General features: G+C 41.7%; 2 protein-coding genes across 3 annotated transcripts in view; both read right to left on the reverse strand.

Annotated features, from left to right (window-relative positions):
- The window catches only part of obscna (obscurin, cytoskeletal calmodulin and titin-interacting RhoGEF a), a 65,932-nt gene extending 58,601 nt beyond the window's left edge, over nt 1-7,331 (reverse strand). Inside the window, exons 1-7 of the mRNA XM_047799928.1 lie at nt 6,847-7,331; nt 5,708-5,780; nt 5,349-5,615; nt 4,219-4,380; nt 3,773-3,877; nt 3,408-3,674; nt 887-1,156 (exon numbers count right to left, since the gene is read on the reverse strand). Of these exons, the coding sequence (XP_047655884.1) occupies nt 887-1,156; nt 3,408-3,674; nt 3,773-3,877; nt 4,219-4,380; nt 5,349-5,615; nt 5,708-5,717 (1,081 nt within the window). The 5' untranslated portion in view covers nt 5,718-5,780; nt 6,847-7,331. The remainder of the gene's footprint in view (nt 1-886; nt 1,157-3,407; nt 3,675-3,772; nt 3,878-4,218; nt 4,381-5,348; nt 5,616-5,707; nt 5,781-6,846) is intronic.
- Nucleotides 7,332-10,195: 2,864 nt separating this feature from the next.
- zgc:153738 (uncharacterized protein LOC558115 homolog) overlaps nt 10,196-19,697 on the reverse strand; it is an 11,049-nt gene continuing 1,547 nt past the window's right edge. For both annotated transcript variants that reach the window (XM_027154154.2, XM_027154153.2), the window contains exons 3-19: nt 19,676-19,697; nt 19,393-19,584; nt 19,226-19,297; nt 17,869-18,074; nt 17,674-17,758; nt 16,974-17,084; nt 16,681-16,756; nt 16,020-16,126; nt 15,829-15,912; nt 15,661-15,722; nt 15,402-15,484; nt 14,332-14,439; nt 14,009-14,208; nt 13,723-13,809; nt 13,446-13,623; nt 10,451-10,689; nt 10,196-10,363 (exon numbers count right to left, since the gene is read on the reverse strand). The exon at nt 19,676-19,697 is cut by the window's right edge and continues 98 nt beyond it. In XM_027154154.2, the coding sequence (XP_027009955.2) occupies nt 10,250-10,363; nt 10,451-10,689; nt 13,446-13,623; nt 13,723-13,809; nt 14,009-14,208; nt 14,332-14,439; nt 15,402-15,484; nt 15,661-15,722; nt 15,829-15,912; nt 16,020-16,126; nt 16,681-16,756; nt 16,974-17,084; nt 17,674-17,758; nt 17,869-18,074; nt 19,226-19,297; nt 19,393-19,584; nt 19,676-19,697 (2,026 nt within the window). In that variant the 3' untranslated portion in view covers nt 10,196-10,249. The remainder of the gene's footprint in view (nt 10,364-10,450; nt 10,690-13,445; nt 13,624-13,722; nt 13,810-14,008; nt 14,209-14,331; nt 14,440-15,401; nt 15,485-15,660; nt 15,723-15,828; nt 15,913-16,019; nt 16,127-16,680; nt 16,757-16,973; nt 17,085-17,673; nt 17,759-17,868; nt 18,075-19,225; nt 19,298-19,392; nt 19,585-19,675) is intronic.

Below are 19,697 nucleotides of genomic sequence, written 5' to 3' on the forward strand. Positions count from 1 at the left end.
AACAAAGATACACACTTTAAAGGTAGGGTTTTTGAGAAATGTTTCAGAAAACCGAGTCAGGCCTATGATAAACAAAAATCGAAACAAAAATCAAAACACACGTGTAGCCAATGAGCAGAAAGGGGCGGGGCTTGTCGATATGGGCGGAGAGAGTGTTCGGTGCGCATGTGTGACATTAGCAGAAAGCGGTTTTAACATCGACATGGAGAATAAAAACAAAGAAAGAAAGAGAAGAAAGACTTACGATAAGGACAAGAAGTAGGACGTGTTAATATAGGATCAGCTTTCCAGCGCTGGAGAGAACTGAAGGAGCAGGAAGTTGGCCACATATTCACAGGTTGGAGTTTCCCGAGTCAATAACTCCTGAGCTAAACGCTGTTACTACACAAATAACACCTCTTTTCTATCGTAGTAATGTAGAGAGGCAGCTACAACCGCGTTTTGTGTAGTAACAGCGTTTAGCTCAGGAGTTATCGACTCGGGAAACTCCGACCTGTGAATATGTGGCCGACTTTACTTAAGACGCCGGGGCGCTTTTTTCCTTCTCGATAGGTGAGTAACGTTGGTTTTGCTTTGTTACACAGAACTAATATATGCCTTTGTCCTTTACATCATTATGCTTGTGTGTCATTTTTGCTTGTTTGTTTATCTACAATCGTATTGTTCTTCCCTTCAGCTATGATAAAGACACGTTTCTTTCTGTTAGTCGCCTGGGTTACGTATGTATGTGTGGGCGGAGCTATCGATACAGGGGTGGGACCCGTTTGGGTTAGGGGCGTGTTTGTTTTGGTGATTCCAAATGTCGACATAGGCTTTCAAACAACGAAGACCCCACCTTTAATTCTTAGATTTTTGGATTACCTTTTTTTTTTCTTTTTTTTTTTACCTGTAACAGTAAGCTGGGCAGTTGACCTGCTTTTCCCCGAGCTGAACTGGATGGTGCCACACATGCTGCTGTTGGTGTTGGTGAAAGTCAGTCGATGTGTCGTTCCTTCCTTCTCAATTCTCACTTCAGGGCCAGGACTTAGCAGCTCTCCATTCAAAGTCCATTTAGGGGCTCGTTCAGCTTTAATGTTTGTCTCCACTCTGAAACGAGCCTCCTTAGGCTCCATCACTTCGACCGAGCTCAGTCCACGGACGATGCTGATAGCCTGCTCTGGAATCAATTACAAAAAAATTACATTCTGCAACACCACATTATGCGTATTATTCCAAAGCCTACATTCTATTCTTAAATATTCTGTCAGTCAGTGAATCGTGAAGTGTTAAGTTTCCGCCTCATTTCTGCGGGGTCTCTGGTGGTCTCCGGGGTATCTTGTGAAATCGCACTAACTAGCTAGCCATTTTGTGTTAGAATTAGGTTTGCAAAATTCCGGTAAGTTTCAAGGCTGGAAACTTTCCATGGGAATTAACAGGAATATATGGGAATTAACTGGGAATTTAAAAAAAAATACAGAGTTTCCTTTAACAAGGAACTTAAATGTAGTTTAAAAAAAATCTTGCAGCATAATTTTGTTTAAAACAAGAAGATTTAATGCAATTCAAGTTGACTTGTACCCTACTTTCCTCGGTCACTTGCACACAGCACACTGCTTACTGGAAGGCCATTGAGGCCAAACCCCCTGCAGGTACTTACGTTCTTCCATAACATGCACAGTAACACTTTATTTTAGGGTCATTTAACTAGTTGCTTATTAGCATGAATATTAATAGAATATTGGCTATTTATTAGTACTTATTAGGCATATATTAATGCTTTATTCTACATTCTTAATTGTACCCAATACCTAAACTTAATAACTACCTTACTAACTCTTAATAAGCAGTAAATTAGGAGCGTCACCACATGCACAGATCATTTGATGACATAACCCCCCCCCTACACACACACACACACACACACACCTCCACACACACACTTACTTTTGATTGGGACTTTTTTAGAAGGGCAAAGGGTGAGGGATGCTTTTATTTTGCAGCAATCATAGAGACATATGTTTATTACAATTATTAAGTTTATGATGTTTATTACAAGCATAATAATGTTTATTATGCTTTTGTGTTACTCAGTGAAATAATCAATTAAAGTTCTACTAACAATTGATTAAATCGGTCGAGACGTCATTTTTAAAATTTGTATTACCTTCCATGGACATCTGCTTATGACCAGACAGAATGTTTATTTATGTTTGTATATGATATAGTTTATAGCAATTTCCCTAAATTTCCAGATAATTCCCATAAATTCCTGTAAATTCCCATAAATTTCCATAAATTCCCGTAAAGTTTCCAATTTGGAATATTTCCAAAATTCCCCAAATTAAGTTCCCATGGAAAGTTCCCGGAAATTTTCCCGGGAAACTTTCCGCCCCTTTGCAACCCTAGTAAGAATACCTGTTTGAAAACTGCATGTGTTATTGCATATACAGTGATCCCTCGTTTATCGCGGTACTCAGAAGATCAGAAGTCCTTAAACCTCACACCAATACACCATTTTGTTTGACTGTATATTACAATCACACCCCCAGTGTCACCCATATGAGGATGGGTTCCCCCTTGAGTCCGGTTCCTCTCAAGGTTTCTTCCTTTACCAATTTAAGGGAGTTTTTCCTTGCCACTGCTGCCTGAGTCACCTCAGACTTGCTCATAGGGGAATAAATACATACACACTGTGAACTATGTACATCTAATAATAATCTAGAATTTTTATTCTGTTAATTCTTATTTCTTTTATTATTCGTTATTTCCTTTATCATTAATTATGTCTACCTTCTGCTTTATGTTTCTGTTCTGTAAAGCTGCTTTGAGACAATGTCTATTGTAAAAAGCGCTATACAAATAAACTTGAATTGAATTGAATTGAATTAATGGGGACGGGAACCCCTCGCGATAGGTGAAAATCCGTAAAGTAGGATTGGCCCTAAGTTTGACCTTTTCACTGATGGTCATCATCTTCCTCTTCCTCTTGGGCTCACTAGTGGAATCTTTCGCAGAGGCACGGCACTTAGGAGGCATCGTAAGGGCTTAACACAAAGTTAATCTCGAACACGATACACGAGACACGGTTGACAGCGTGAACGAGAGTGGCGAGATACAACAAAGCTGGGAGAGGATACGATGATGCGCAGCCAATCAGCTCAGATCTCGCGCAGGGAACCAATCATGTGCCTTGTCTGAGTGCCCGTGGGTATGTACAAAGCCCCTGAGAGAGTTTCTGTCTTTGTCTGGCATCCTGGGAAACCGTTTTTATTTTTATTTTTCGATGAATATTTTTGAAAAATCAGCGATGCGCCGAGGCCACGGAACTTGAACCGCGAAACTTGAACCGCGAAGTGGAGAGGGATTACTGTATATCGCCACCGTGTCGTCACAGACGACACCCAATGACCTGATCGTAAGTGTCTCACCCTCTACAAACAGTCGGCAAGAAGTCTTGTCATCACCAGCGTCACAGATGAAGGTGTCCTCGTCTGACGAACCTACTTCTTCGATGGTCAGTTGCCTGTAAAGACTGTCACTAATAAACCGGTACTTCCCATTGGGTGTAATTTCTCTGTTACATTTGTACCATGTGACCTCAGCATTAGCGCGAGAGACCTGGCACTCCAGCATGGCCCGGTGTCTGTACATGGCAATCTTCACCCGCAGGGGTTTCACGATCTGAACCGGAAGCTCTGAAACAAATTGCTCAGTTTTAAACGTCTTACAGCATGTGACATTATCGTAACATACACTACATAAGAGCTTTAAAATACATTACTGATTTTTTTACCTTTGACTCTTAGCATGGCCGATGATGAGACTCGCTCCGCAGTGAAGGTGATTTCACCGGCATCTTCTGGCTTTATGGCTTTGAAGGTCAGTGTGTGAATTTTACCTACGTTTGCGTTCATAAAAGCAAAAGAATGACTAATGTCAGGAAAAATACACTCGGTTTCATGCTGCGATTGCAAAATAATCAAAGCGAGCTGAGTTACTGTAACCACCCTGACGCAATTTACCAACGATTTGTATCAATCTGAATCACTTCCTTCTCCTCATATCAGAAAAAATGTGTTACTAATAAACCTGAGATTTAGAGCTGCTTTACTGTTAGAGCTGCTGTTACAGAGAATTAATCAACAGTTTCTGACCAATCAGAATTGAGACATCAAAGATGCTACTGTATAAATGCTATAAATCAGATTAAAATCTCTTAAAAAAAAAACTGCCGCTTACCATCTTGTCTAATTCTAACATTGTCCCCGCTTTTTATCCTGCTGCTCTTTTTGAACCATTTTCCATCCACGTCCTCGAGGTTCACTTCACACACAAACGTCACACTCTCCCTTTCAGTCACGCTGACATCCTGAAGATGGGTTAGAATCTGTATGTCTCTGGCTGCATAAAAAAAAGAGTGGAAATTAAAGTGAAAATAGAAATCAGAACGTCTCAGAACAAGTTTGCTGCTATCTCTATTCCCATTAACTCCATTAATCTGCTATTGTATAATTATATGCTACGACTTTTTAAAATCGGAGGGTACGGTGGCTTAGTGGTTAGCACGTTCGCCTCACACCTCCATGGTCGGGGGTTCGATTCCCGCCTCCACCTTGTGTGTGTGGAGTTTGCATGTTCTCCCCGTGCCTCGGGGGTTTCCTCCGGGTACTCCGGTTTCCTCCCCCGGTCCAAAGACATGCATGGTAGGTTGATTGGCATCTCTGGAAAATTGTCCGTAGTGTGTGTGTGTGTGTGTGTGTGTGTGTGTGTGTGTGTGTGTGTGTGTGAATGAGAGTGTGTGTGTGCCCTGTGATGGGTTGGCACTCCGTCCAGGGTGTATCCTGCCTCGATGCCCGATGACGCCTGAGACAGGCTCCCCGTGACCCGAGAATTTCGGATAAGCAGTAGAAGATGAATGAATGAATGAATGAATGAATGAATGGACTTTTTAAGATCTAGTAACAGACGTTTAACAGTGTTTAGCTGTTTAGTGTTGCAAGTAAGAAATTGTATTCCTTTTAATTTTCTATACTTTTAATTCCCATTACAATATATAATATTAAGAATAAATAAATAAATAAGTGGTAGATGTGTGGTATGATGCTGTTCATAATCATGTGGTGTTATTGTTCCACAATCAGGATTATTTTAAAGTGTGTTATTTATTTTATATCACAACAACATACAATAATAATGAACTTGCAGCTAATCTGCCTGTGGCTTTTACATAATAATGGCACTTTCCTTAAACTGCAGTTAAACATCTCTTTACAGAAAAATTCCTCGCATCAGTTTTTTTACCCTGCGAATGATAGACAAGTGGATTAGACCTTATTCAGTTATCTCAGATCAGTTGGAGATGTTGTTACCTGTGACGGTGAGATTAGCGGAGGTCTCTGCTCCATCAGCCTGAAAGCTGATCAGGCCCATGTCTAATAGCGAGACACGTGTCAGAGTGAGAGTGTGTCTCTTCCCCTGCATCGCCATGCGACATGTGGGCTTCGATTTGAACCGCAGCCCGTTCCTCGTCCACGTGCCTTGGACATAAGCGTGACTCAGAATCACCTCGAAGGTCCAGGCTTCTTTTTCACACAGTGTCACATCCTCAAGACCTTTGATCACCTGAATCTTGTTCACTAAACAGCAAACAAACAAAGAATGATGCTTTTCCAAACATTTACCGAAAAAATTAAAAATAAATGTTACCCCAAAACAAATATTGTCTTACAAGTCGCCATGGTGAAGCTGTTTATTCACTCAAAAGCTCACGTCCGTTTCCACCCGTGTCACCATTTCCTCTCCTAGTGACAAAATGATGTACATAGAATTTATTTACATTGTGTGTGTGTGTGTGTGTGTGTGTGTGTGTGTGTGTGTGTGTGTGTGTGTGTGTGTGTGAGTGTGTGTGTGTGAGTGTGTGTGTGTGTGTTCATTAAACTAACAGACTCGACACTGCTTCACAATCATGCTGATATCATACAAACAAAATTCATTTTGAAATCAGAATCAGTGAAATGTAAAAGAGCAGTTACACACACACACACACACACACACACACACACACAAATCTCTGTCTCAGCGTTCAGTTTCACAGAAAAAATCCAGGAAGCAGAATTAACACCCGATAACGTGAAGATACCAAATTCTGTTCAGCTTGTTTAATTTATGTGGAAAGAGGAAGAGAAGTGAACTAAGTGATGATGATGATGATGATGATGATGATGATGATGATGATGATGTATATACTGAAACTTGATACGTCATCATCATCTTTATATATTTATATAAAGATTTTATTCTGGATTATTCACAAGTGATAATAAATGATCACATAAATAAATAAATAAATAAATAAATAAATAAAAAACAAACAAATAAATAAATAAACAAATAGATAAATACATACATACATACATACATACATACATACATACATACATACATACATACATAGATAAAAAAATAACAAACAAACAAACACATAAATAAACAAATAGATAAATAAATGAATAAATAAATAAATAAATAAATAAATAAATAAATAAATAAATAAATAAATAAACAAACACATAGATAGATAGATAGATAGATAGATAGATAGATAGATAGATAGATAGATAGATAGATAGATAGATAGATAGATAGATAGATAGATATGAAGGTATTAACACTCAGCAGTAAACACTATGACTTTGTTCATAAACTCTGACATTACTGGCAATGTTTGTTTACATAATCTTCAGCATTTTTTCCATTATAATAAATAAAATTGGTACCAAAAAAACATTTTTGCCACGGGATGTTTTTTATCTGTAATGTTCATGCCCAGACTGACGACCGTAAACCGACCGTCATGTTCTTACTCACCTGCTGCACCGTTAGCCGAAGGTTTCGCACAAATCCCTAAAGATGGACAAAAAAGTTTGCTCAGATTCCCCACGCCGTCCTGTTCACGCTCCCTCGTTCCCCGAGCGACCAGACAGCAGAAAGTGTTTTCTCTCTCTTTTTTCTTCAGCTACACTAAAGCCTAATGCTGAACAGCTGACATGTCGATCCTCACGCTCTCTTTTTAAAATAGATGCGCGTCATTAGCCATAAAGATAGCAACAAGTGTGTATGGGACTGCATCGAGTCCTATTATGATCATACACACACTGGTTCAGCTCTTAGTTTTACAGTACGGAAACAAAAAAACATGATATTTGTCGTTCGTTATTCTTATCTTTATCATAAGGTTTTAGAAATAAACTGGACTACATTTGAAGTTCGTTATGTTGCGTCATAAAATGTTGGAACCAATCACATTTCAGTATGCAAATGAAAGATTTGCAACATGGGTTTACAGGGGAAGGGGCGGAGCCTATAGATCTGCAGATGTTTTTGATTTGCATATTTATGTAATACCTGTTTACACAATAGAGTAAAAGTCTAGGTGGAAATGACGATACTGAAATATTACATTTTTAAGAATAAGATTAAGACAGAGATCATTTTAAACGAAATCAAGCGAAATGATCTGATCGGACTAAACGTTTAATGTGTCACTTTTATTTAGCTTCTAGAATATCCAGAGAAATTGTTTGAATTTGAATATATTGAGGATGTTTTCTTACAGATATTTATTTTGCTTTCTAGGTGCTGGGTTTTGTGAGTATAGAATTATAGCACAAGTTCAAATAAACCGAGCCCCCAAATTCTTGTCGTCAGAGATTATTTAAAGGTGCGGTCTCCGTTGTTTGAGAAATGCTTCAGAAAACCGAGTTGGGACGACAAACTAAACAAGAATCAAAACAAACAAACGTGTAGCCAATGAGCAGAAAGGGGCGGGGCTTGTCGACATGGGCGGAGAGAGTGCTCGGTGCGCGTGTGTGACATTAGCAGAAAGCGGTTTTAACGTCAACATGGAGGATAAAAACAGGTGAGTAACGTTGGTTTTGCTTTGTTACACAGAACTAATATATGCCTTTGTCCTTTACATGATTATGCTTGTGTGGCATTTTTGCTTGTTTGTTTATCTACAATCGTATTGTTCTTCCCTTCAGCTATGATAAAGACACGTTTCTTTCCGTTAGTCACCTGAGTTACGTATGTATGTGTGGGCGGAGCTATCGATACAGGGGTGGGACCCGTTTGGGTTAGGGGTGCGTTTGTTTTGGTGATTTCAAATGTCGACATTGGCTTTCAAACAACGCAGACCTCACCTTTAATAAAAGTGGCATGCGGAGTGTCTCTGCTCAGTAATGATCCATATTTCATCAGCACCACAGGAGTCCAGGTTACATGATCCAGACCAGGGTGAGAGAGACTAGGAGTCAGGGGGGATCAGGATAGGTCACCGCAATGATAAATCATCACTCAGCACTTATTTCTGTCTACCAGCCTTTTCTCCTTGTGTGTGATCAATGAATAGTTCATCAAAATAACTTATTTTATTGAATATGATCTAATACCCCGTCCTCTTGGAGTGTCCGGAGTGACTGTCATCTGATAATTATCATTAAAAGAGGATAAACTAGATCGTCTGTAGTGTCATATCGATCTGTTTTGGGCTTCTTGCTATCTGCAGGCGTGGACAAGTGTCCTCCTGAACACATTAGTTCAACAATTTCAGAAGACAGGACACCGTTATCGGTCTCTCGCCACATTAAAAATAGCCACAAACTGAAGATCATTGAAATGAGAACTGAATGTGTCCCATAAGCCCTAAAGGTTGGAGCGTGTTGTTATGCGTTTCACATTTCCTGTGGTCCCGTTCCTTTCCTCTATGTGACAGGCATCTTAACGCAAGTGTACACAGATACAGAATCAACTGCAGGTGTGATGTTATCGATGGAAATATATCATCCGCTTGGACATTTATAGGTTCGATCTATCATTATTCTTGTCTAAATATAAGCAGAGATCGCGTGAACCCAAATCCGAGCAGCGTGTCCGGTGGCATGCGTCGGAGATCACAGAGAACCTGACCTTTAGAACGTCGGATCGATACTTGCGTTAGGTTTTATCACCGAACCGAACAGAACACGACAATGCTTTAGTTATCGGCAGCAGTAAGGAGAACGAACACGACAGAAACACACACACATGTATCTGTTTTTGTGTGCTGTGAGCTCCGAACGCTGTCCCTGTACATTTGTTGCTCTGAGATAATCTCTTAAATCCCAGTCTAAGGGGAGCGTCTCAGTTTCACAGCTTCACCCGAGACCGATGGCAGAGCCGCGGCTTTAACCCCCCGGCCCCAAATCCTTTTCTCCTATTAGCTGACCTTGAAACTACCCCGAATCACATACCATCACTTCGCCACTACGTCTAGCTCTGAGCTCTAATGTAGCTTTCAGCTTTTTTTGTTTTAAGTGTACCTGATGATTATTTATAGACGTTGCTTTGACGTCCGATTGTAAATTTCATTGTGTTATCAGGCTAATTTTAGTTGTATCCTACATGTATGCGGTATTCTAATTACACTGGTGAGTTAATAGTGAAGTAACAGGTGGAAATTTGACATTATAAGGACACTAGGTTTGTGGGGACATGGTATGATAGAGGGGTTTGCATATTTCTCTCCCAGTAGTGCAAAACTTTTTTCGTTTTTTTCGAGCAAGTCGTTGGTGACGTTGTATAATTATGATCATTTAAAACAAATACGATGATAGACATGAACGAGGGGCGCCTTGGCTTAGCGGTTAGCACGTTCGCCTCACACCTCCAGGGTCGGGGGTTCGATTCCCGCCTCCGCCTTGTGTGTGTGGAGTTTGCATGTTCTCCCCGTGCCTCGGGGGTTTCCTCCGGGTACTCCGGTTTCCTCCCCCGGTCCAAAGACATGCATGGTAGGTTGATTGGCATCTCTGGAAAATTGTCCGTAGTGTGTGAGTGAATGAGAGTGTGTGTGTGCCCTGTGATGGGTTGGCACTCCGTCCAGGGTGTATCCTGCCTCGATGCCCGATGACGCCTGAGATAGGCACAGGCTCCCCGTGACCCGAGAAGTTCAGATAAGCGGTAGAAGATGGATGGATGAATGACATCCTTTAGCTTTAAATATCAAAATAACTTGATTAAAAGAAAACATTCTTTGGATATTTGCTGGTTAGTGTTAAAGTTCTCTTCATCTCTTTCTTTTCTTACAATTATAACAATTATGTTAAATATAGAAATGATATTCTATGTCTTTCTGTACAAACTGCCCTCCAGAGTAAATTGACCACATGCTCTTATGACATAAAAAACAAAACATGGTTTTATTATTTTTTTTGTGACAGTCATCATGTTTGAGTTACTTCTTCCCTTTCTTTTTGCTGTCTTTGGCTTGAGCTGCTACTTCTTCTTCATCTATCCCCAAAGCTGCTGCCTCTCTCTTCTTACCCAGAGGAGTCTTAGCGTACCAGCTCTGTGAAAAAAAAAAAAACAGGTCTGAGTTACACACCGAGCTGTGCCGTCTGCTCCATGGTCCATAATGATCTCATCACCGCATTACTTTGAGAGCTTCCTCTTCATCCTGGAACACGGGGTCGATCGTGGACAGAGGCGAGACGAACTCGGTGGTGGTCAGCGGACGTTTAGCGATCTGTTGAATGCGCCGCTCCGTCAGGATCCCCTTCACTACACGCACCATGTGACCCTGCGTGTATCCGTCTGAGATCTTAGCCAGGGAGCTGAGGTCCAGAGCGCTGGTCACGACGCCGCCGTTCCGCCGGATCAGTTCCTTCCACATGACTGCAGGTACAAATACAGCATGCACATTTATTAACATCGCAATCGGACGATGCAACAAAATGCATTCCCCGCGACTGAAACTGCAGCAGAGCCGAAATGGAGATCTATTTATTATTAATCACGTCATAGCACTGCTGAGTCCTGGACTGATTGGTCAGAACATGTTTTCTCTAACAGTAAGAGGATTAATTAAAAAAATCATTGATACGATGAAGAGATCTTTATGTATCATGTGTGGAAGGAGACTCCAGTGTCAGCACTGTGGGACAATCAGAGGTCAAGCTGGAAGTTTTTTGGATAACATGAAAAGTTGAGGGCCTTGCTCGGGGGCCCGGCACTGGGAGCTCACAACCCTCTGATGAGTAGCTCAACACTGGTACCATTAAGCTACCACATCCCCCGTTTATAAATCAGATTTAATAATAACAGAAATTAACATGAAATCTAGCAAACTGTGTGAGATTTTCTGCAGGTTTGTTGTGAGAAGTGTCGCGTGACGTCATCACGGTCATCACAGTCATCACAGTCATCACAGTCATCATGGTCATCACAGTCATCACGGTCATCACGGTCATCACAGTCATCACCACAGTCATCATGGTCATCACAGTCATCACGGTTATCACAGTCATCACGGTCATCACAGTCATCACAGTCATCACAGCCATCATGGTCATCACAGTCATCACAGTCATCACGGTCATCACAGTCATCATGGTCATCACAGTCATCACAGTCATTACAGTCATCATGGTCATCACAGTCATCACAGTCATTACAGTCATCACAGTCATCACGGTCATCACAGTCATCATGGTCATCACAGTCATCATGGTCATCACAGTCATCACAGCCATCATGGTCATCACAGTCATCACAGTCATCATGGTCATCACAGCCATCATGGTCATCACAGTCATCACAGTCATCACAGTCATCACAGCCATCATGGTCATCACAGTCATCACAGTCATCACAGTCATCATGGTCATCACAGTCATCACAGTCATTACAGTCATCACAGTCATCACGGTCATCACAGTCATCACAGCACGCATTCATTTATGCAAGGATCCTGTGTGTGAACTTCAACTCCACCTTCAACACCATCAACCCAGGTACCCTCCTGAATAAACTGACATAGTACCAAGTCTCTGTACCCACCTCCATCTGGCAGTCCATCCTTCCTGAAAGACAGGCAGTAGCGAGTGAGGCTGGAAAAACTCGCATCCAACACCCACAAAATGTCACAATAGACTGATGATAGTAGGCTTCAGGATAAACCTCCCTGCCCTCCCCCCATTCACCAGCATGGACAGCACTGTGGCTGCAGTGGAGTCATTCAAGTTCCTGGGAACCACCATCTCCCAGGACCTGACGTGGGACAATCACATTGACTCCATGGTCTAAAAGGCCAGGCAGAAGGTTGTACTTCCTTTATCAACTGAAAAAAGTTCAACCTGCCACACGGAAAGATGGCACGGTTTTACTCGGCTGTTATTGAGTCGCTTCTGTGCTTCTTCTATTACTGTTTGTTTCTGGTCAGCCAGCAAATCAGGTTTAAGAAGAATGACTGTTAGGACGGCAGAAAGGATCGTTGGTGCTCGTTCACCTGCCCGACCTTCAAGACTTGTACAACTCTAGAGTGAATAAACGGGCAGGTGACATGATTACAGACCCCTCTCACCCCGGCCACAACCTGTTTGCACTTCTCCCTTCAGGAAGACGCTACAGATCTCTGTTCACTACAACATCTAAGGCACAAAAACACCCCCCGTGCCATATCTGGCTTAAACAGTGTAAGAAATTGACAGATTCTAAATGTATTGTCTCACTGCTACGCTGGAATAAACTTCTTCTTCATTAAGATTTTCATCCTTTTATTGTCTTACATTTTTTTTCTTACAACAGCTAATACAGGGATTATTACCTGTGTTAGAGCCCTGCGCGGGAGTGACTCCACACGTCATGTGTTGACTCCATTGTTATTATTAGGCTACACGCCAAATCCCACCGGGTCCCGCGGATCTCCCGCTAAATTTTCTGACCGCCCACTCCGGCCCGGGGCAGAGGTGAAACCGCGGGAGCCCAATCCCAATGCAGCCCTCTAACCTGTGTTCTCTAATTCATTTTCCATCTCACAAGTACTATGTAAATATGTAAATGTTTACAGTTGTGCATGCCGGATATGTACAGTATGTATGTATGTATGTATGAAAGTGAAAGTGAAAATGATGTGACGTACATCTAAGTACGGCACCCGGGGAGCAGTCGCGGGGGTTCGGTGTCTCGCTCAAGGGCACCTCGGTCATGGCCGGCCTGAGACTCGAAACCCACGACCTTAGGGTTAGGAGTCAAACTCTCTAACCATTAGGCCATGACTTCCCCCAAAATACATATGTATGTATGTATCAAAGGCAACTGAAAAACCACAACAAATTCCTTGTGCGTCTGCTCACACTTGACAAATAAACTGATTCTGATTCTGATTCAGATTCAGCCGAATGCCTCTTCCACTGTTCACTGTGAGTAGTGAATATGAGTACAGTTCTGAGAAGAACATTACAGATGAGGAGTTTAAAAGAAGAATCCTTTGTGCCTGATTTCAAGAGTTCAAGAAAAAAAAACTCACAAAAAAACTCCAAATCTGGAAAATGCCACAGCAAATTAATCATTTTTGTCCAAATAATCACAAAAAATATTAACGCTGCTGATTCACAGAAAGGCTTTAGTTTTGTTTTGTTTGAACCGCATACCGAATCGGGAGGCGTAGTCCGGCCGGGGGATGAGGATGATCTTTGTGTAAAGCCTACACAGAGACTTCAGGTCTGCACTGACCGGGTTGTTTGTCGTCCCGATTATAAGAACACGATCTTCACCTTTGATCGATTTAAGGACTTTGGGCAGATCTTTTTTTAGCCGCCTTGGGTCTAACTGCGAGTAAAAAAAAATAAAAAATTAAAAGTAAGCTTTAAATACTTTGATGCATATTTTATTAATAAAAAGTTATACAACTAAAGAACGAATGATTACGTCTTTCTCTTCCTTTGGTATTTTCTTATAAAACATTTTCTCGGCATCTCCGATCCATATCACAGACGGCTGCATTAATCTGGCAACCTGGAGAAGACACGAAAGCATGTGGGATAACAAATAACTATCATTTCGGTGCTGATGTGGTGCACACACCGGAACCACTGCACACAGTAACTAACACCTAGCTTGATATGAAAAGGAGATAAAGATTGTTGTGACTCGTTTGTGACTCGAGGAGGTCGTATTTGTTTTGCAACAGTTTTGAGATAGACAGGAGCTTCACCTTAAACACCATGTGCAGCATCATCTGGAGCCCGCTCTTGCCTGGATACTTCCCCACCAGGTTCAAAGGAGAAAGGTCGAACAGGTTAGCTCCGGTCTCCTGACAGATAGCATGGACTAGCATCTTCTTCCCCACTCCTGAAGGCCCCACCAGGAGCATGGCCTTAACTAGAGGGGCTTTCTCATGGATCACCTGGGAACCTTCAGCAGAGAGAGAGAGAGAGAGAGAGAGAGAGAGAGAGAGAGAGAGAGAGAGAGAGAGAGATTAGCTTCCATTTAGCATGAAATACACAGTGATTTGTGTGTACAGACTGAAGTACACACCCAGTGGTAAGACGGCAGAGAGAGCTATAACTTGCCGCACGTCAGATAACGAAGGCATTGGCTCGATGTCGGTCTGCCGCAGGGTCGTGCCGAGGAAGCTGTAGTCTCCTGTAACATGGACATTTTACAGTAAACTGCTCAGAGCTTTATGGTCGGGTTGGACTGAGATTGGTCGTTAAATGGTGAAGCGAGCGTCATGGAGAACTCTCAGTCTCTCTCTCTCGCTCTCTCATTCTCTCTCTCTTTCTTTCTCTCTCATTCTCTCTCTCTCATTCTCTCTCTCCATTCTCTCTCTCCTCTCTCTCTCTCTCTCTCCATTCTCTCTCTCCTCTCTCATTCTCTCTTTGTCTCTCTCACTCTCTCCCTCTCTCTCACTAACTCTCTCTTTCTCTCACTCTTTCGTGCTCTCTCTCATTCTCTTTTTCTCTCACTCTCTTTCTCTCACTCACTCTCTCCTCTCTCACTCTCTCTCTCTTTCTCTTTCCATTCTCTCTCTCTCTCATTCTCTCTTTCCATTCTCTCTCTCCACTCTCTCTCTCTCATTCTCTGTCTCTCTCTCTCTCTCTCAAATTCCACTTAAATCAGCTTCACTGCTATGACGGTGTTATTTGTGTCATTTTTAAATCCCATTTAAAGAGAATGAAAAGAAAACACACACTGTCACACACACACACACACACACACACACACACACACACACACACACACACACACACACACACACACACATATCCCAGTTAAGACCATATTAACTTTTGGGAAATACACACCTCTTACACTGTTTCCTGTAATGTCGGTCATGGCAAAAAAATTATATATTACAGAAAAAAAGAGTGCCAGGAAACTATTAATTAATTATTAATAATATAATATTATTAAACTTGTCTCAGGTTTGAGATTGTCATGTTCTATTAACATATCCTTATTATATTTAAGATCTGGAGATCTGTTCCTGTTGTCTCGTGTGTTTTCAGCGACATTCAGTGTTACTCATGTGTTATTAACGTGTTATCAATGTGTTATTAAAGGTCTCGCTGAACACAAAGCCGATCGTGTTAAAACATCGGTACCTATGAAGTCGTGTAGTTTCACGTTCTCCGTCGGTTTCACCAGACCCTCTACCACCAGCTCCTCGTACAGAGACTCCAGGCTCCTGATGGCAGAATCAAGAAACGCACTTGGTCTCACGTAATTATCGTTTCTATAGCAACAGCTCGTTCATAGATACTTGTACGGCGAAGGCTTCAGATAAACAGTTCTTACAGAAAGTCTGTGATCATTAATACAGGGATGTTTTCTGTAAGGAGAAACACTTGGGAACTAAGTCACCTATCAGCTGTCAGGTCTTTCTCTTTCTTTGTCTTCTTCCCGCCCTTCGCGGCCTTCTTCTTCTGTGTGTAAAGCAAAAGAAAGACATTTAACCAGGTACGAACCCCGATCTCTACAGACAGAGAGAGAGAGAGAGAGAGAGAGAGAGAGGTAAAAGATGTTCAGGACCTTTCCTCCTTTGGATTTCTTGCCTTTACTTCCTTCCATGGCTAACCTCCAGTTAGCGAGCTCCTGCCTCATCAGCTCATCCACCTGAACAGCGGAGCATAAAGACATGTCAGGAGGGCTTCGGTCTTATGATACGGGTCTTTAGGAGTATTAGCGCTACGTTAGAAAAAGAGAAAGAGTTTTGATTTGACCTGCAGTCGTATTTCTGCCTCGATCTCTTTCCTCTTCTCCCCTTTAATGAGCTCGGCTTCGTGTCTTTGGCTGTAGTTCTTGGACTCGTCACGGCTTTGCCAGACCTCTGTGTGTAGGACCGAACGGAAAGTGAGACACAACGATCGGATACGCCGTATGTCCAAAAGTATGTGCACCCTTGACTATCACACTCGTATAAAATATCTCGGTGTGCTGCAGAAGTACAGTTTCTCTTCTCTATGACAATGTCTCTGTGCACAAAGCCCCTGAGCTCCATGAAGACATGGTATGGAGGTGAAGTTCTGCACTGAGCCTTCACTCACTCGACCCCACTGAACTAAAACTGGAGTCTCCTCAACCCCCCGACATCAGAGTCTGATCTCACTGATGCTCTTATAGCAGAATGAACACTAATCCCCACAGTCACAATCCAACATCTAGTGAAAAACCTTCTAGAAGAGAAAAGCGGAGCAGAATATAATAGAAGAATAAACCTGGAATGAGACGATCGACACACGCATACGCTTGTGATGTTCAGGGGCACAAACTTTTGGCCATGTAGCATGTAGATTTAGTGTTAATACACGTAGGTAACGTATATAACTAATTATAAGCTGGACTCAGTGGGTACGAGTGACAATGGCTGATGTTCAGACTCACCTGTAAACGTCTTGTGAGCGTTCTGAAGCTCAGGCAGGAAAGCAGACGGCAGGAACGTCAGTCCAGGTTCCTTTTCCTGTAAACGGGATGATAAATATCACATCGTCCGGTACACTATACAGTGCACTGTTCTGAGAGTAAAATATAGTGCGATAACACTCCCTGCATCATACACGTGACCTAAACGTGACCGGGAGACGTTGAAGTTGGTCGTGTGTCAAAATCACGACCGCTTAAGTGTACAAAGTGCACTAGTGAGTGTGCTGCCATGTGAGCACCAGCGTCACGTGTACCTCTTCTTCTGCGTCCGCTTTCTCCTTTTTCCCTTTGCCTTTTTGCTCTTCCTTCTCTTTCGCCTTATTGTCTTCTTCCTCCTCTTCTTTAGCTGCCAGCTCTTCCATCAGCTTCGGTCAGTATTACACAACAAACAACGACAACCAAAAAAACATTGTGAATATTTATAGCTGCTCTAATGTAAGTGTGAACAGGAAGTAATTGTGCAGACAATCCATCATGTGATACGTATAAATGGAGAAAAAGTGACGTGTTGTTTTTTTATAAATATGTAAATCAGTTCATCTGATGTATTAGTATTTCATAAGGCAAATGATTCATGTTACTGAATCTAATACAAAACGATTCAGTTACTAAAAACTAGTTATTAATGCAGTTCTAAATGCAATGACTCGATATTTAACAATACCACTGAATCTGACAATATTTCTTACGCATCGATGTTTGTAGTAATAATTCAATATTTGATAATCAACTGAATCTACTATGATATGATTCATAACGCAATGATTCCGTTGTTATGATGTTACCATTGAATCGGGTACGAATCGATTCGATTTTCTCATTCCGAATCATTTGAATCGTTACACCTGTACTATTACCACAAACTTTAATATAAACACTTATTAAGACGGTTATTAGGACTGAAATATTTTAATACCTGTAGTGATACTGTACACACCAACAGCTCTGATTTACCTGTTCAGGTGTTTTATTAGCGAAAATAACAGCCGAGCCGCCGGCCTCCTCATCCGGATATTCGGGAAACGAACCTGTTGCATCACTGCACAGAAATATGTGTATAAAAATGTATTATACATTACACACGTGTTTATGTCTACATCATCAGACCCACATGGTGTGGATCAGTCTTAGTGAGGTCTCATCACTCACTGGCACTCGATGAACCACTGTCTGATCTGATCCTTCAACATTTCTTTCATGTCGGGACCCTCGGTCTCTCGCAGGGTCTCAGAGATGGAGATCAGAGCTTTCTGATAATCCTCCTCATGCTCCTCCTGTCTGGCCCTCCTCATGGCTTTCTTTTCTTCAGCATGGACAACAGCAGGGAGCGACTGAGTGAGACCGGGTTTCATGGACTACAGAGAGGGGGGGGGTGAGAGAGAGACAGAGGGATCGAGAGAGAGAGAGTGAGGGAGAGACAGAGAGAGAGAGAGAGAGAGAGAGAGAGAGAGTGAAAGAGAGAGAGAGGGATCGAGAGACATAGAGAGAGAAAGAGAGAGAGGTTTAGAAGACAGATATATATAATAGACATAGATACATATATAGGTATAAAGAGTGTGTAGAGATATACATAGATATTGATATATATGGGTATATATAGGGGAGATACTAGGGAGATATATGTGATAGAGAGACCTCCTTTCTTTCTTTTTTCTCTCTCTTTCTCCTCTCTTTTCTTCTCCCTCTCTCCCTCTCTCTCTTTCTTCTCTCCTTTCTCTCGTCTCTCCTTTCTTTCCCTCCCTCTCTCTCCTTCTCCTCTCTCTCTCTCTCTCCCTCTTCTCCCCTCTCTCTGTCTGTCCCCTCTCTCTGTCCTCTCCTCTGTCTCTCCTCTGTCTGTTCCTCTTTCCTCTCTCTTCCTTTCTACTCTCTCTCTGTCTCCTCTATCCCTCTCAGTCCTCTTTCTCGTCTCCTTCTCCCCCTCTCTCTCCCCCTCTCTCACCCCTCCTCGTCCTCCGTCTCTCTCTCTCTCCCCCTCTCTCTCCCTCTTTCTCTGCTTTATATATTCATATAGCTATACTATATATATATATATATATATATATTATATATCATATAATATATATATACTCATATATAGAGCACAGAACCCACACAGGCACAGCTACATCTACTGGACATAGTAATAATAAATTGTAATAATAAGTCACATATAATGTTTTGCAGTATTTTCGTGTCAAACATTTTTTTAAACATTATTTTGACATTAGATTATAATATATGACATTTTGACATTTTGACATTCAGGCCTAACATTTATGACCAAAAATATTTTTACAAATGTAATATATAGCAATATTTAGAAAAGAATTTATATAAAAAAAAAAAAAAAGAAAAGAAGAGAAAATATAAATAAAAACATATAAGTTAAGATATAATTTTCAGGGGATTTTGCCTTGAATTCTTTTGAAATAAATATAAAAAAAAATGGCAAATTTGGGCTCAATCAAAAACTTTAAGTCATCGGTCTGTATTGTATAAAAGGGTTAAACTCAGGTGTTCAGCTCACCATGCCCAGAAAAATCATCTCCTCTTCACACTCCTGCTTTGTCCTCTTCCTCTGTACGTAACCTTTCCACACCTGCAGACACAGAGATAAAGTGCAGACACAGAGATTTACACAGTTCTCCACTTGGTGCTTTGTGTCGTGTGTGACGTGTAACTGAGCTTCATCACCTTCTGGATATGAACAGCTGCCTGTTGCTCTATAGCTTCACCCGAATCCTTGTCTTTAGCCTTTTTCGCCAGTCTCTCGTTATCCCGTATATCCCGCATGATACTGGTCCTCAGGCGACCCTGCCGCGCCCTCTCTGCCACCTGAATGATCCTGATGGCTTCCTCCAGACTCAGGACGCGAGGGACGACAGGCTGAGAGAAATACGTAAGAGCGGATCGTAATCAGCATGAGTGCGTGATCTTTAGTAAGGAGAGAAAAAAAGAGAGAATATTTTGCACACACTTTTGGTTTCTCCACCATTCCA

The sequence above is a fragment of the Tachysurus fulvidraco genome, chromosome 14 (genome assembly GCF_022655615.1).
Source record: "Tachysurus fulvidraco isolate hzauxx_2018 chromosome 14, HZAU_PFXX_2.0, whole genome shotgun sequence".
In the NCBI taxonomy this organism is placed as follows: domain Eukaryota; kingdom Metazoa; phylum Chordata; class Actinopteri; order Siluriformes; family Bagridae; genus Tachysurus; species Tachysurus fulvidraco.